Below are 16,749 nucleotides of genomic sequence, written 5' to 3'. Positions count from 1 at the left end.
ATTGTAGGTCACAAATGACAGCCTATATGCAATTAAGTGGGACACATGTGAGACGCTGATGTGTGGGATTCTGTTCTATCCATGACACACAGAAAGGGCATTTCGAATACGTGACACCCCAAACAGCCTCTCTGTACAGAGGTGACACCCCCAAAACCTATTCCAAATGTTTAAAATTGTTAGCACTACATGTTACACTTACACTTGTCAGAGTGATGTACCTCTACACAAGAGTGACATGCACTCAGGGAATGTGTGTATGAATGAATTTATTTGCACATGTTGGGCCTGCGCCTATTTTATACTGTTCCATGTCTGGTAAGGACTGTGACAATGTGACATGCTCATGTGAAGAAATTGCCAATGATTGTGTTCCTACTGGCTATTCGGGCTGCAGCTAAAGTGGGATGTGGTCCCGCTGCCTCATCTTCCTCATCATCGTCCTGTGCATCTGGCACTTATAGCCATGGGGCATTGGTGCATATGCATATGTTGTGCAACATACAACATGCAACAATCATCTTGCACACAATGTCTGGCCTGTACAGGAGCCTTCCGCCTGGGATGTCCAGGCACCTGAAACGTGTATTCAACACACCAAATGTGTGTTCCACGATGCCCCTGGTTCATTTGTGGGCTGCATTGTACTGCCTCTGGGCCTGTGTGTTCGAGGCTCAGAAGGGTGTCATTATCCAAGGGCAGAGTGTATATCCTTGGACACCTGTGGCAGTGCAGATAGACATGAGTCAATAGTTGGTTCAGCATGATGTGTTGGCAGGCTCACTGGTTCATTGGTGTGTGATATGTGTGTCTTAGTGATTCCTGTTTGTCATGTACTGCTTGTAGCAAATGAGTGGCATTAATGTGTATTACGTAGCCTCACTGCTGCTCCTCCCTCCCCGAGCCTATTTACTACTGTGCGCAGCGCAGTTGCATCAATTACACTCCTACGGCACACCATTGTCATGCCTGTCTGCGCATGTCCACAAGCCTGACTACTACACGGTGATGTTGTGCATTGAAGGTGGGCTGCCACGTGTGTGTAGGCCTATGGTTAGGACAGAGCGGAAACAGATGTAGAGTTCATGGCTGGCTGAACTTGCGATGCAGTTGAGGGTAGACCGTTGGCCTATGCGGTGGGAATGGCAACACACACAACAGTTGGCATGTATGATCCCGGATCCTGAGCGGGCTTGCACTCCCTCATTTACTCCTTCGTCCGATCCAGCACTCCGGAGGCATGATACATTGTGCCTGGTCCCTCTAATTGCCAGGGTCACATGTACAGTGACGCCTGTGTTGGATGGGTGTGGGGTGAGTGTAAGCCAGCCCTCATAGAGTGGTTGCTGCTGGCAACAACTTGAACAGTGATCACTATTTAAGTGGAAACCGAAAAAACCAACATAACACAAACAACTGCGAAGCATCATGGTGGTAGCCGGAGCAAGTACAGAGGTCACCCAATATGCAATCAGAAGGGTCCGTGACTCGAAGTGCATTGATGTTGGGGCACCATAGTCAAATGTGCTCTTGTTAATTGATTGTTTAGGTTGTGTCCCTTCGGGATATTCCTGCTGCAGATGCAGTGGGGTGTGTACACCTGCCTCATCTTCCCCATCATCGTCCCAGGTCTTCCCCACTGCCTAAGGTGACATTGCTGCATGAGCTGTCCACAGCACAAAACTGAATCAGAAAGGGCCTATGAGTTGTGGTGCACTGAGTCAGTGGCACATGAAGAGCTGAGCAGGGTATCAAGCTGATGATGGCATCCACGACAGGTGTGAGCAACTCTAGTAGTCTGGCTATGGGACTATTTTGACTCTGGCAGTTGTTGGTTGGAGGTGGTCCCGGCGGTGGTGGCGTGTGCCTCCTGCAGTGATGCGCTGTCCAGGCAAGTCAGGACTTGATTTGATGTGTGAACCCTGGTAGATAACAGTTGAGGCCGGTGGCAGCGGTCAGTGTAGGGCCACAGACACATGGCATTGAGGACCCCCAGGCCATCGACCCAGAGGCCATCCAATATTCAATCAGACAGGGTCCATGATTTGAGCTTCACAGAGTTAGTGGACCCGGATGCAGTGCGGCGGACACAGGCACACCCGCAAGGGACGGTGACTTGCGGTGCACTGAAATAGGGTCACAAGAGCTGAGTGGGTCCTCGCCGATGTCCAAGGTGAATGTCGCAGAGTGTTTCGAAGGACAGGGGAAGCTGTTCTTTCAGGGCATGATGCAGAGGAGAATACCAAGCAGAAACAGGCAATATGGAGGAGATGAATACTACAGACTTATTCTTAACACCAAGTCAGTATCAGCTACATGATGGCACAAAGTCAGTGGCACCAGAGCTGGAAGGGGATGCAGTCTGCAATGATGCCTATACAATGATGTCAACTCTGCAATGGACAAATCAAGACTCAGTTCCAAATATGTGACCTACAGGACCGCAGTGTAGGCCGGAAGCAGCGGTCAGCATGGGCCCACAGACAGGTGGTTCGGATGCTATGCACAGAGTTGGTGGCACCACATCGAAGGGAGTACAGTGATATAAACTCAGCCATAAAGTGTATACTCTGCCATTGCATAATCAAGACTCTGTTCCAAATGTGTGACCTACTTAACCGCTGTGTAGGGCGGTGGAGTACGTCAATGAGAAAGGAGTGCTGCGGGCCTGTCTGGGGGAGGACAGCGATGGTTTGAGGAGGCTGCCAAGGTCACAGGCCTCGCGCTTGGAGCTTGCACAGGCACGTGGTGGGCCCTCTTTGACACAAGCCGGTGTCGGAAGGTGAGCGGTGTGGCCTGGTTGCGCTGGGGTGGGCTAGACGGGTCTGGGGACCTGCTACCTGGGGTGCACATGGTCGCAGGCACCACCACTCACGGCTATGTCCTCGTGGCGTGCAGGGAGGCGCTGCCCTGGCAGTCACATTGGCCATTCCAGGAGAGAACCACGCCCAGTGCTATGGCCTTTTTATTCACACCCCTACGCTGGCCTGGCGTACGATGGGCCAGCCCACTCTGCTCACGCATACAGGGGGGGGCGTAATGAGCTGCTTTCCACGCTCTTCCCCTCTGCCTGGAGTAACATGGTTGCATCCACTGTTCACTACACTCCAAACACCTGCGGTATATGTCGACATGAGCATGTCTGTGGTCTGCATACTGCAGTCTGACCAGCGCATCCACGCCACACTTGGCATTGTGTACATTCTCATTCATGGGTCACTTGCCTCCTTCGCACATGCATGGTTCCCACCTCTCCCCACATTCTCCTATTGTGTTGCTGAGGTGGCATGCCGTTGATTGGCTTGTGTGCATAGCTTGCCCAGGTCAGCACAGTAAGTTGTGCTGTTATGTCTGGTAGGTGGGCATGTTGTTTGGCATGTTGTGTGTGAGTTTGTAACATGTGCATTCCCAGAGTTGTGAGTTGCATGATTGTGGAGTTGAGGTGTGTGGTGTGTTCATTTGGTACTTAATAACGAGCACTTCATTCCCATGGCTGCCAGACTCAAAGCGCTGGTTGTTGATGGACTGTCGGAAGATGAAGGAATCATGCTCACTGCCTGGGTACGTGGCGACGACATTGTTGAAGAATCCACAGTGATCCACTATTGCCTGCACATTGATGAAATGCGTGTGCTTCCTTTTGCGGTAATTGTGTGCAGGGGCGGCAGGGGGCACGAGGAGTACATGTGTGCAGTTGACTGCCCCCAACACGTGCGGGTAGGCAGCTATGGCATAGAAGCCTTGCTTGGTTTCCAGCTGTTCCTGCGCAGTGTGTGGGAAGTGAAGGTACTGGTGTACCATGCTGATGATGGCATCCAAGACGGTTGTGAGGAACTTGGATAGGGCTGGCTGTGAGACTCCTCCGACTCTGGCAGTTGTTGGTTGGAAGGTCCCAGAGGCCAACATGTGCAGCATAGTCTGCAGCTTTGTCTGCAGAGGGATGTTGGTTGTCCGCTGTGTTGGTACCGTCAGCCTGTGAGCAATGATGGTCAGCATGCGTAGGATGGTTGTCCTTTTGAGCCTGTAGTGGGCAATGACATCCTCTGGTGTTAAGTCTGTGAGGCTGGTGCGTTTTCTGAAGGTCATCTGTCTTTGTCTGCGCTTCATCTGTGTTGGTCCAAGGGGGGGGTGGGGTCCAGGGGGGTGATGGGCCTGGGGGTGGTGGCGGTGGGTGTTGTGGCCTTCTTGGGGCTCCGAGCTGCATGATGAGTAGCTCCATGGCATCTGTCCTTCTTCAGGTGTGGCTCTGGGCTTTATGGTACAGGGTGTCGACCGACTTAACACTAGGTCAGAGCAGGTGTTAAATCCCTGCTGCTAACGCACCCTGTTGCATGTTTTGTGAACTTATCGCAGATCTGGCTGGTCGTTGAGAATGTTGCAAAGTGGTGTTGTCGCGGCTTTTTGTAGGGGAACGCCTATTCTGCATCTCATTAACATTAGTTGCAGGTGCCATCTGTGGCGATGTTTTTTGCGGCTGCTATCGCCGGAAAACTAGCGATAAAGTGCTGCTAAGTCGGCAATAGGTCCTTGAGAATATGCCCCAATGTTGTTTTCGATATTCTGTTATTGACCCCTCTAGGGGACCCTGATTGAATGTGTAGTGAAGGTATTCCCTCTTTCACAAACCTTGGGCCCAAAAAGTTTGATAAAAGACTGCATGTGGGGGAATCAGCATCTGAGTTGAATCTGATCTACTCAAGTCGTACCCCAGTCCCTAGGAGCCGAAACACACTTTTTTCAAATACCACAATATGAATTGCCCAGGAAACGGATATCCCTAACTTTACAAAGTTCATGCTGACCGAGCACTCTACGCCATCAGGAACTCTCAAATGGGATAATACTGATATGCTATCAATAGTTTCCTGGAATGTGGCAGGTCTGAAGTCAAAACTCGACCTGCCAGGAAACATGGTTCACCGAGCTGGTGTTCAGTGCAGGGTATGCCAATTACTGGATTCCAGCCAAAACAAATTCTTGTGGTCGACATTACTGAGGATTGCCAATATGGGTTAGAGTCCCACTAAACTGCACAACAAGAACTCACTAGATATAATGGGCATCCAATTACGGAAGAAAAGAGGCAGCAATGTCGATATCCATACTAATATTATAAAGAGAGAGCCCAAACATTTGAGGCGGGTAATATCAGTAACCACAGCACCAATCACAACACCCAATACAGCGTTGGAAAGGGCAGTTGCAGCAGAAGGACATAGGCTATGCAGACGGCCACCATATATTTTTTATTTATTTTTTATTTTTTGCAGAGTTTTATATAGCGCGAACTTGACCCGAACTGAATCAGGTATCAGAGCGCTTTGCATAGCACCAGTTACGTTACATGAGGACACACACTCATTTTTGTTAGGCACGGGGAGATTAAGTGATTTGCACAGATTCACAGGATGTTTGGCGCCGTTACCAAGACTCGAACCCAGATCCCCAGGTCCGAGGTCGAGCACCTTAACCGTTAGGCCAACTCCTCTATACATTTAAAAGGTAAAAGAACCGTGCCAGCAAAGTAGTCCCTTGTGGGCGTGTCTGCGTTGTGCTGTGGGCGTGGGCTGGGGGCATGACTAACGCTGGGGGCGTGTGGTACAGCCATCACATCATGGGCTGTGGGCGTGTGCTGGGGGCGTGACAAACACTGGGGGTGTTTCAAACTTTGGGGGCGTGTGTCCGCCCTTCATGCCGCCCTTCTTGCCAAATACACACATTACACACATTCTATTTCATACCCGGAACTTTGGGACGGGCTGCTAGTCTATAATATTTATGCAAGAGGGGTAAAGGGAGGGAAACTGTTTGAAGCACTTTAAACACTAGAGAGGCACTTGGAGACTAGAAAACAACTAGTGCATGTCATCCTGGCTTGGAGATTTTAACACTAACTTTGAACCCCTGGAGAGGGATGACATCAATTTAACTAAAGGGGAAGATGAGAAGATGGGGTATTCCCGACCTTGATATAGCGCCAGTCAAAAAGTGGACTCAGTGTTCCAATTGATGGCCCTCTCACTAGGGCAAGGTCTTAGCGCAGTTAATGGCAGATCTAAATCAGATAATAGACGGTCTTTTAATTTTAATAAACCAAATTTGCGAGAGCTGAACAGACTATGTTCGGATTGATCTTAGACTATGGGAACAAAGTCAGGGACATGATAGGTAATAAAAGGATTGAGAGTCACCATGTTCCGCTATGCCTCTACACGCCATCAATCCACAAAAATGCACTACTGACTCCCACTCTCGCAGAATAACTAAGGACACACAGTAAATAAATAACAAGGGTTCACTCAAATGGGAAAAGATATTTGAAAGGCCCAACACATTTGCTTAGATCTATTAGGTGCCACTTCACACCTATTTTGATATGCTGGTCAACAATGACAATGACAAACTAAAACAAGCCGCTTGCATCCATATACTTAAAATAATAACAACTGGTTCAACAAAGAAAGCAGGCAGGCCAGAAAACTGTTAGCATTGGCCATCAGGCAGAAAGCCCAGGAAAAGATAACAGCCTTGAGGAAGGTGTACAAACAAACCGAACAGGAAAGATTGAATGGGAGGAGAAGAGGTGGCATGATTTACTTCAAACATGCACTAGTAAAGATCCATGGAAATTCTGGTCCATTGAGGTGACTGGAAAAAGAATGGCCAGACTGAAGAACATAAACCACATTCAACCGCGTGTTTCGTTTAACCACCTCTCAGCCTTATACTCTGATGAACCACCCACTTTCACTCTGATGGCCAACCATTGTGTAATGCTCATATTGAATTCAAGAGCCACCTGACATTCAACATGGGCGACATAAAAGCTGCCCTTGATGCCATCATACATAGTAAAGCGTCTAGACGGGATGGCATACCAGTTGATATCTTCCTTCATGACAAAGATAATGGGGCCAAGTACATCTTGGTATTGGCAAATGCAATTGCAAGGGATGCATCAATTCCTTGCTACTGGAAAGAAATAAAGGTGGAACCTATCTATTTAAAGGGGGTAGGGATCTGCCTAAAAAGTTTAGGCCAATAAGTTTAATTAAAACTCTTTGAAAGGAGTTCTGCTTGCAGTGCTGTGGCAATTCAAGAGTAGATAGACGACAATAAGATACTTTCCACTTTACAAGCCGGGTTTAGAAAGAAAACTAGAACATAGACAAGGTTTTTCTATTTTGGGTTTGTATTGTGGGACTCTATATATAGGCAGAGGACACTTATATGTGGCCTTTGTCAATTTTAAATCTTCCTTTGATCTGGCCCAATCTACAGTTTTGACTGGTTTTATGGGATATGTGGGTTCCCTTAAACATTCTTTCCACCTTAATCTTGCTCTCCGAGGGAAACTTTGCTAGAGAGTGATGTGGTGAGAACAGGGTAAAATACAAACCCTACCTCCATCAAAAAGGGCATCCGACATGGTTGCATCTTGGTACCTCCCCTGTTCTTTCTATACTTGAATGACATAGTATAGCACTTATTACTGTACACTAATAATGCCCCTTACCTGTCTAGAGTAAAAATCCCCACCTTACTATTTGAAGATGAACACCTAGTGGGTTACAGTGCTTGTTGAATTGCTTTGAGAATGTTACACCATGCAAGGGATAGTTGTCAATACATCAAAAACTAGGGGGTCATTACCATGGTGGTCGGGAATACCTGGGAATGTGGTTTTCTGGTACCCTGAAATGGCATACGCATTTACAAGCACTAAAAATGAGGGCATTGGCTTCCGTGAAAGGTCTAAAAAGATTCAACAATATATACGGAGAAATGTCGGACAGACCGGTCCTGAAAGCCTATCAAGCAATGGTGCCCCCTCAATTCTTGTACGGAGCTGAAGTCATTTATTTAAGCAGTAAGACCCCCTGGGATAGAGAGGAGGGTAATATATTAAAAAGCCTATTTGTACTGCCTAAATCTTCTATGGTACAGGCGGTTAGACTTGAGCTGGGAATTACCTCGTGGGCGATAACCGCCTGTATGGCCCTTGTACGATTCTGGCAGCGATTGGGAACAGATGAGCTCCTCAAAATTTCCCAGTGGGCCAAAGAGGAAATTACAAAGAGCGACCTACCCTGGGCAAAGGAGGCTAGAGCATCAATAAGGAATGCATACAGGGTGCTCGATCTGAAGGTCTGCCCACTACAAGATCATATAATAACAGGAAAAAGAGAGTTAAGGCTCCAAGGCACGGATATGTCCCGCACTTATGACCGGGAGTACCTCTCACAAAAAAGCTCAGTAGCCCACATGACATCTGCCTGGGAGCTTGACCAACATTTTCCGTATGTGGACCGGTTACCTAGTCATAACTTAAGGCGGGAAGTCCTAAAAATGAGAATCGGAATAAACCCATGCTACGCGAATAATGGAGCTCGAAATCAAATGATAAGTTGTAATGGGATCTGCACTTGCACTTTAGGTACTACCTGTAATATTATACACATTTTATTAGATTGTATGTGGTTTTTAGATTTACGAAAGGAGATTTTACGTCCGATTTTTAAAAATTATAATATTGTAAATAGGATGCAAGCTGCTAAATTGCTGATGGAAATGGAGAACTTAGATATAGCCTGTGCCTTGGGGAAATATATGAAAAAAGTTAAGGTATTCCTCAGCTGCACAGAGTAAGATCTAATAATATAAGCCCTTGACATCAAATAAACGTGAAACAATTAGTGATTAAAATAGTGCTGAATGATTAAGAAGATGATGTATAGATAGGATTTGAGCGTCTCATTTAAATTAATTGTGATAACATTCCGGTTTTAAAAACGATAGTCAAAGTATATGTATATTAAGATGTAATATGTATATTGATACCGTTGTGCTATGCATTTACTGTTGTTTTTATTTTCCCTGTTTTAGTAAGATAAGAGGTAACTTGTACTTTTATGGTTGTAACAAACCAAATAAAGTTTGTTTTGACTTGACTTGGTGGTCGGACATGCGTCTGACCACCATCATATCAGAATTGGGACCGCCCGAGAAGTATTCGTCGGTCCCATCCTTCAGATTATGATGTAACTGATGTGTAGGTGGTCAGGAACATCCCTTTTTCCATTGTGGCTTGTGTTGCGGTCCTGAAAAGGGTTGTAGCACAAGCCGCAATTGAAAAAGGGATGGTTTTTATCATCCATGCACCATGTGCCAGGCAACATGTGGTGCCCGGCACACAGTGCATGGCTGTTTGAGGGCGCACCACATGTGCTTCCCAGCCCCATAGCGAAGGCCCACAGGGGCCTGGGGCCCTGCTGGAGACCCCCAAAGTCCATTGCAATCTGCCTTTATATGGCAGTGGGACCGCCATCTAATGGCTGAGGGAAAGGGCTCATTGAGCCTGTCGGAGGCGGCGGTCTTTCTCCCAACCAAATCACCCCGATCGCTAGTATTGTAATCCGACAGTCGGACCGATACACTGAATGTGGGGTGGCCTGTTGGTGGCGGTCCGCCAGACATCGTAAGCGGGCCCTTAAAATCTGACATTAAACTAACATAAATTGTACAAGAGAAAGATAACAATTGGAGAGTTTCAGCTAAAAAGTGGTAAATGCATTTGAGTATTTAGAGGTCAAGTTATCGTCCACAAAGTCATGGGATCACATGTTGATAAAATCTCCTTAAACAACAAACAAGTCGTGGGTGCCTTATGGAAAGGACATAGTACATCCTACAGCAAACCAATCACTTCAGTCTTACAACTTTATGACTCCAAGGCCGCTGGGACTGCTCTTTACGTTGCCAAACTCTCACGTATTCACAAGTTATCTGACTTGGCCAGTACTGGAAATACATTTCTGAAGTCTCTAGTGTCCCTCTCCTCTACTACTCCACTGTACCTGTGAAAACTAGGTATGGGTTTGTTACAGGTGCGGGATGAATAGGTAACAAATGTATTCTGGTTTTCTTGTCTTTTATTTTAAAGAATAACAAGTCTGAGCTTTTCTTTCCCTTAGGTATAGTCCCACACGGTGAACGGCTCCTCGCTGCTCTTCTATGGTGGGACTCGGGGTGTTCTACTCGACGGCCTCTTTCGGGTGTCCGTCGATACAGGGACTTGTCCGGATCCGTCTTGTAGCTCAAGGCAAACAAAAAGGAGAATACACCGTATCAGTTGAAGGTTCACTGTATCTACGATGCTTTAAAAGGGAAGGGAGTGAGGATCTAATAACCCGTGCCACACATCTTAGTAAAGACCGACGCCGTGAGAGGGAAGTGCTCAGGGAGGGGTAACACAGTGCTAAGGATGTGGGAGTGCTCAGGTTATTCAGCGGGCTTCCCCTTGTAACGAACCCAGCCCCTGATCTTGTCTCGTACCTGTGCTAGCCATACACCTCCCTCGGGTGTATGGCTGGGCGAGTCGCGGGGTCGTTGGCCTCCTGGCGTCTCCCGTATCTCGTCTTCTTCTTGTCGTCGCTTCTCCGTCTGTCTCCACTCCTCCGACCTCGTCTCCGCGTTGTTGTCTCCTTCGTCTCTGCTTCCGCTTTCTCCTCTCTCCCTCCGGGTGAAAAAAACACACCGTTGATTCGCCCCTCTCTGTATATGACGCCTCCGCGTCCTGACGTGACTCCTCCCACTCGCCACTCCAGTCAAAGTTAAAGGGCCATTGACCCGTCTCCTCATCTGGTTGCTCCAGCTCGTCGTCGACGTTCTGTGGGGAGTATAATTGATGAGCAATGGTATCAGCGTACTGTTCATTCTCTCTTTGTATTTTCCCCTGGTTTAGGGACAGTCCCGGCCCGTTACAGGGTAGGAAACTGATCATGAAAAATGCAAAAATCAGACCATTCCTTTTTTGGAGGAGACTAAAAGCCACACAGGAATTACCTGCCTATGCTGAGGACCTCCAAGACATAGTAAAGCTAGACAAATTCTATAAAATAGGCTGGGCCGATAACATCAAGAAACTGCTAAGTTCTCCTGGCCTACAAGACCTTTGGGAATTCTCCCCCAATGCGTACTTTCCACCTAAGGAGAAAACTAAAGAGCTATATTTGTCCTGGATAGCGCAGAACGATGCCCAGAATTTAAACTTGGGTTCTTCCTCAATAGAATTTTTTAAATTTAAGATCACAAGCACTTATGAACATTATTTAGACCTCATTACAGACCTGCTAGACAGAAAGTTATACATCCAATTTAGATTTAGATCTCTATCTCTAGTTCAAGTTCATGCATTTATAAAGCGCACTGCTCACCCAGAGGGTCTCAAGGCGCTGGAGGGAGGGGTTTACTGTTTATCGAATAGCCATGTTTTCAGTTCTTTTCTGAAGGAGATGTGATTCTGAGTAAGGCGGAGGTGGGTGGGGAGTGAGTTCCAGGTCTTGGCAGCCAGGAAGGAGAAGGATCTGCCACCCATGTTGGTTTTTCGGATGCGCGGGACTGCGGCGAGGGCTTGATTGGATGATCTTAGTTGGCGGGTGGGATAGTAGAAGGACAGTCGGATGTTGAGGCATTCGGGTCCTAGATTATAAAGGGCCTTGTGTGCGTGGGTAAGAAGGCGGAAAGTAATTCTTTTGTTGACGGGAAGCCAGTGGAGGTTTTTTAAGTGACCGGTGATGTGCTCTTGGCGCGGAATGTCTAATATGAGTCTCGCTGATGCGTTTTGGATGCGCTGGAGCTTTTTCTGCAATTTTGTTGTAATTCCGGCGTAGAGTGTATTGCCAATGCATCTCTCAATGCGTTCATGGCTAAATGGTCAGTCACAACTACTTCAGCTACGTGCTGCCCTGTTTGCAACACACTAACTGAAAGCCTAGCTCATGTCCTGTTTGCTTGTGTAGCCTGCACATGACCCAGGCTCACTTGGATCAAACCAGTATGTAGTCAGCTGAGAACTTCAAACCATGTTGTAGCACTAAGAATATTAAGAACCGACCTCAGACCATTTTTTGCCTGTGCAAGTGTGCAGTAGCCACACTTCTGGGAAGAATGTGGTCTATAAGACATAAAGGTATGTTAGCCCAAGCATGAATATAACAGCTTAGGCACCGATGCTTTTGCTTGTAAGGAAATAATCAACACTGCCGAACTGCCCCCCTTAGGATGGCTCAATATAGTGATGCATGAACCTTTTCGACCAATAACTGCATCGGCCTCTTCCATCTTCTATAAGTCGCCCAATCTTAGCGCCGGGAAACCCTCTGGGGTAGCTGTTGCGCTATACAAACTTAAATAATAAATAAATAAATAAATAATAAATAAAATTACCGTTTACACAGCGGACCGAAGAAAGGTTTTTGTTTAACGATTATGTTCTGCCCTCATGTTTTTTTCAGGGGTTGCTTTTTGGTCTTAGATGAAGCTGATGCAACCCGCTGACTGATAACTAAATGCAAGAAATTAGCACTTAAATCCTTCAGCAGCAAACTTTTCGGGCCCGTTAACCACGCTAGCTCCACGCGTGGAATTTTAACTATTGTATATAGGACTAGCCTAAACCAGTTTTAATGTTAGTTCAATTTTATTGAATGGAATATAATGTAACATCGCACTTTGCATATGCTTGGGTTGTCATGCTATATTACATCCGTGTACGGGCATTCTGTCTCCTCATTTACGATCCCTGTGTAGTAATGTATTTTACCCTTGTATAATTCGATTTTATTGCTCAGCTCTTTGAAGAATTGTTTGAAAATTGTATATGGTTTTCGGTTTACTAATTGTTTGATGAGCTACTCCTCACACGAGATTACATTATTAGTTATTCTAGACGCATAGATGCATGTATAACATTCTGAGTGTGGCACGCCTGAGTTTGGCACGCCTATAATAGATATGATGTAAAAAGTTATGCTTGAAAATTATGTGATATGTAAAACTACAACAGTTACAATAAACTTCATACACTGTGTAGGTGGATTGAGGGAAATGAAAATGTAAGTTTCTTTGCAGAATTCAGACATTCTTCATCACTAAAAACTACAATGTATTTTCCAAGCTCTTCAATCAAAAACAGCCTAAATATAAATAACACATATAAATGCATTTCTTGAGATCCTTCCAAAATCAAAAACAATACTGTACAAGAAAATCAGATACCCTTTTGAAGTTTATTGTTTGTGTCAGTCTTTTTAAATTAAAAACTGGCAGTGAGCAGTGAAATTATTTTCAAAGGACAATGCAAATAGAAATACACCGATGAATATTTATCATGTCAAAATTCATTTCTCGACACAGGAAAAACAATAATAAAATAGAATGCTTTAAAATTATTTTTAAATTCGAGGGACTAGATTTATTGATACTTAATGTAGGCCATTTTTATAAAGGATTACATTTTGATCAAATTTGAACAAAATAGAGAATTATTTGACTTCACCTAAAATAATTGTTAGGTTAATTTATAGGCATCTCAGACATTCATACCTCAGAGAGAATCTTCGACCTGCTATTTAACAGTCAACAAAGCAATGCAGTTTCACAAACTAGATATGAAACATTATAGCATTTCAAATAATAAATATATATCGCCAGAAAGATGCTAACAGTTCAAAACCATCTGCATTTTAATAGTTTCTGCAAAATATTTTATAAAAAATAAATATGTAAATCAAATTTCACACAGTGCTAAACACAGTATTATATGCCCTGTAAAATTTGTCATATTTAATAATTATGTGTCCTGTTTCACACACAACCGCTCATAAATGTCTTCTCATCTGCTAGCTGTTAACAAAATGGTGGAAAGTGGAGCAGCGGGTAGCGCTTAGAAATAGTTCGTTGCAGTGCCGTGTTCCTCTATGCATGCATTACTGAAAATTTTCAGTTCATCATTTTAGTAAAGTTCATATTCATTTCATTCTGCGTTATACTCACTTCAATGTAGTTCATATTCCACTCACTATAACATATGTGATAAGTGTGCTCATGTTCATGACATTGACTTCTGACTAATGGGGACTACTTGAAGATAGGTGACATTTTCTCCAACGCAAGAAAGTTTTTAAGCGTATGGGGCCAACCAGTGCTTTTTTAATGGGCACCCACCTTGCCAAAGACTCTCCTCTGATATGGTTGTCTCCAGAGCAACCTTTCTCCTTCAAGATATCCATTATACAATTTCCGAGTGGTCCAAATCTATGGAAGACAAGATCTCTCTTACCCCCCTCCCTCCCAAGCTGTTATTATTGCAGCCGATCACCTATATTTTTGTGATTTCACATATTCTAAGGTGCGTAAATGTGGGTTCATGCACCACTTGTCGCTTTATACAACGGTAAAGGAAATTAGAGCCTTCCCTTTCCGCATAAAACAGGTAATTTCCTTACAGGTGTTGTTGGTTGTATTTGTAAATGGAAAAAGGTTACATTAAGAAATGACAAAGAGTTCAGAAAAGGGGTCAAATTGAGCAATTTATTCCGACATTCCACAAGGACAGCACAATATCCCAGTGAGTATAAAGAGATCCCATAGGATATGCAAAGTTACAACCATACCCATAAAGCCTAAGGTTTATTATATTCATACCATGTTATATGTCTGTCACCTTGCTCACCTTATGTTATATGTTTGTAACCAGGCTCATTGTAGCACAATCAATAATCTATGTGACGCTGCTTATCATTGCAACCAATGTACTCGCACTCTGCAGAAGACTCAGGGCATTTTATTGTGTCCTAGAAATCAAAAATTGAGGCACCTTAATAAACCATAATTGTGTTCACTGATATTTTTTTTTCTTCTGGCAGCTTCCGGACCACAGACAGACCTCCTCTTACACACCAATTCTACTTGACACTTCGGGGCCTCCCAGCCAGCTATGACAAGAAGACCAAGGCCCGGTATCGGCAGGTGGTAGACACCTATGGAACCCATTACATCACCCAGGTGAACCTGGGGGGCAAGATCCGAGATGTGACAGCGATCAAGACCTGCGAGTCCAGTTTGGATGGATCCTCTGTGGACGAAGTGAAAGACTGCCTGAACCTGGAGGCCACAGCCAATGTAGGAGGAAAAGGAAACGCTGAAGCAGTCAGGAGTGCTTGTGAAGAGCTGAAGAAGAGTAAGAACTTCAAGGGCAGCTTTCATGAGACCTACAACGAGCGGCAGACAGAAATTGTGGGTGGCCACCTTAGCGCTGACCTCCTTTTTTCCGATGGGAAGGATCCAGAACCCTTCAATGACTGGATAGAAAGTCTCAAGGTCACCCCAGGAATCCTTTCCTACTCCCTACAGCCCATTCACCAGCTTATCAGGAGATGTGGCCCCCAGAAAGAGAACCTGAAGTTGGCCATCAGGGACTATGTGCTGGAGAAGACCCTCTGGAAGAACTGTTCCAACACATGTCCCTCGGGGGCCCAACCTAGCAAGAGAGACTCGTGTTCATGTTTTTGCCCGGGTGGACATGGGGTCAACAGCATGTGCTGCTCTACCAGCCGGGGACTCGCCAAAATGACAGTGGAAATTCTATACGCCACTGGACTCTGGGGAGATTATGTCACAAAGACCGATGCCTACGTAAAGTTAAAATTCGAAGCCAAAGAGTTGAGAACAAGCACAGTGTTGAACAATGACAACCCCTCCTGGAAAAGTCACTTTGATTTTGGCATGGTGCACTTGAACGAGGCCAGCACTCTTCACTTAGAAGTGTGGGACGAGGACAATCGATATGATGACGACCGCCTGGGTTTGTGCAACAAGCAGTTGGCATCTGGGACCCACGAGGATATCTGCTACCTGAACCACGGCAGCCTGACTTTCAAGTACAGCCTGGTCTGTGGCCCATCTCTGGGGGGTCCAAAGTGCCTGGATTATGTCCCTTCTCCAGAGTGAATGCTCCACAGGCCGACATCTTTAGTAAAAGTGACCTACTGGTTGGAATACAGTGACCTACTGGTTGGAATTCAGAATTATGAACTAATCAGGGAGCCATAGAAATGAACCAAAGTGGAAACCAGAGGATATTAGGGCATGCTGGAAAAAATATGCACAGAGACTATCTAAAGGCAATGTCTACCAGGCCCTATTGACATACCCTAATAGGCTTGCTTCCTCTCTGGCTCTATTTGCACTATCTTTCTATTAAAATACTTCTGTTTTTTCCTGCTGAAAGTAGGTGCTTCTAGAACTCTCTTACAGAATGGTGGCAAGTGAGTGTAGCTTCCAAAATATCATGCCTACATGGCCAAACACATTTCCAATAGAGGACAATTGATTCCTGTCTTCTTTCCCCACTTTGTTACCTGTTTTGGGGCGGGCTGTGTGGATGTTTTGTTCATTTCATGCAGATTTGCCAGGGTAACTACGTTTATATTTAACAGATTTGAGTTAGACCACAGAAACTTTGGTTGTGTACATGGAACACTGTCCCAAATTTTTCGGAGGGGTTTGTTTCGGCCTTTTTCAACGGCCCAAGTACAGTGGCAATCTTTTTTTAGACTGACCCCCTACATCAAATACTGTAATAAAATCACACAGCCTTGCTATTTGAACTTAAAACTCTTTTAAATTTGTTATTTCTCGAAGTCTCGCTGTCTGTTGGTCTGTTCCATTTTCCCTTGTGCAAACGTGGCTTCAGGGCAGACGGCAAGCTTAAAAATACACGTTACCTCTTTCCTTTCAGTGTGTCTGAGACTTTGAGCCTGCTCATGCAAAGTGACCTTGGGACGTGACATTGTAATGCATAGTCTGCAGTGCCTTGAAAAGTTGTAGAGATGGAACAGCAGTTTTTTTTGCAACCTGACCAATGGCAAATGTTTGTTTTAAATTATTAATTTGTGCTTGTTTTTG

General features: G+C 45.3%; 1 protein-coding gene across 1 annotated transcript in view; it reads left to right on the top strand.

Moving 5' to 3' along the window:
* LOC144768666 (perforin-1-like) overlaps positions 1 to 16,458 on the top strand; it is an 87,490-nt gene extending 71,032 nt beyond the window's left edge. Inside the window, exon 3 of the mRNA XM_078652487.1 lies at positions 14,709 to 16,458. Coding sequence (XP_078508613.1) covers positions 14,709 to 15,792 — 1,084 coding nt within the window. The 3' untranslated portion in view covers positions 15,793 to 16,458. The remainder of the gene's footprint in view (positions 1 to 14,708) is intronic.
* Positions 16,459 to 16,749: the final 291 nt, after the last annotated feature.

This window comes from Lissotriton helveticus, chromosome 7 (genome assembly GCF_964261635.1).
Source record: "Lissotriton helveticus chromosome 7, aLisHel1.1, whole genome shotgun sequence".
Lineage (NCBI taxonomy): Eukaryota > Metazoa > Chordata > Amphibia > Caudata > Salamandridae > Lissotriton > Lissotriton helveticus.
This window is presented reverse-complemented; position numbering and strand designations above follow the sequence as displayed.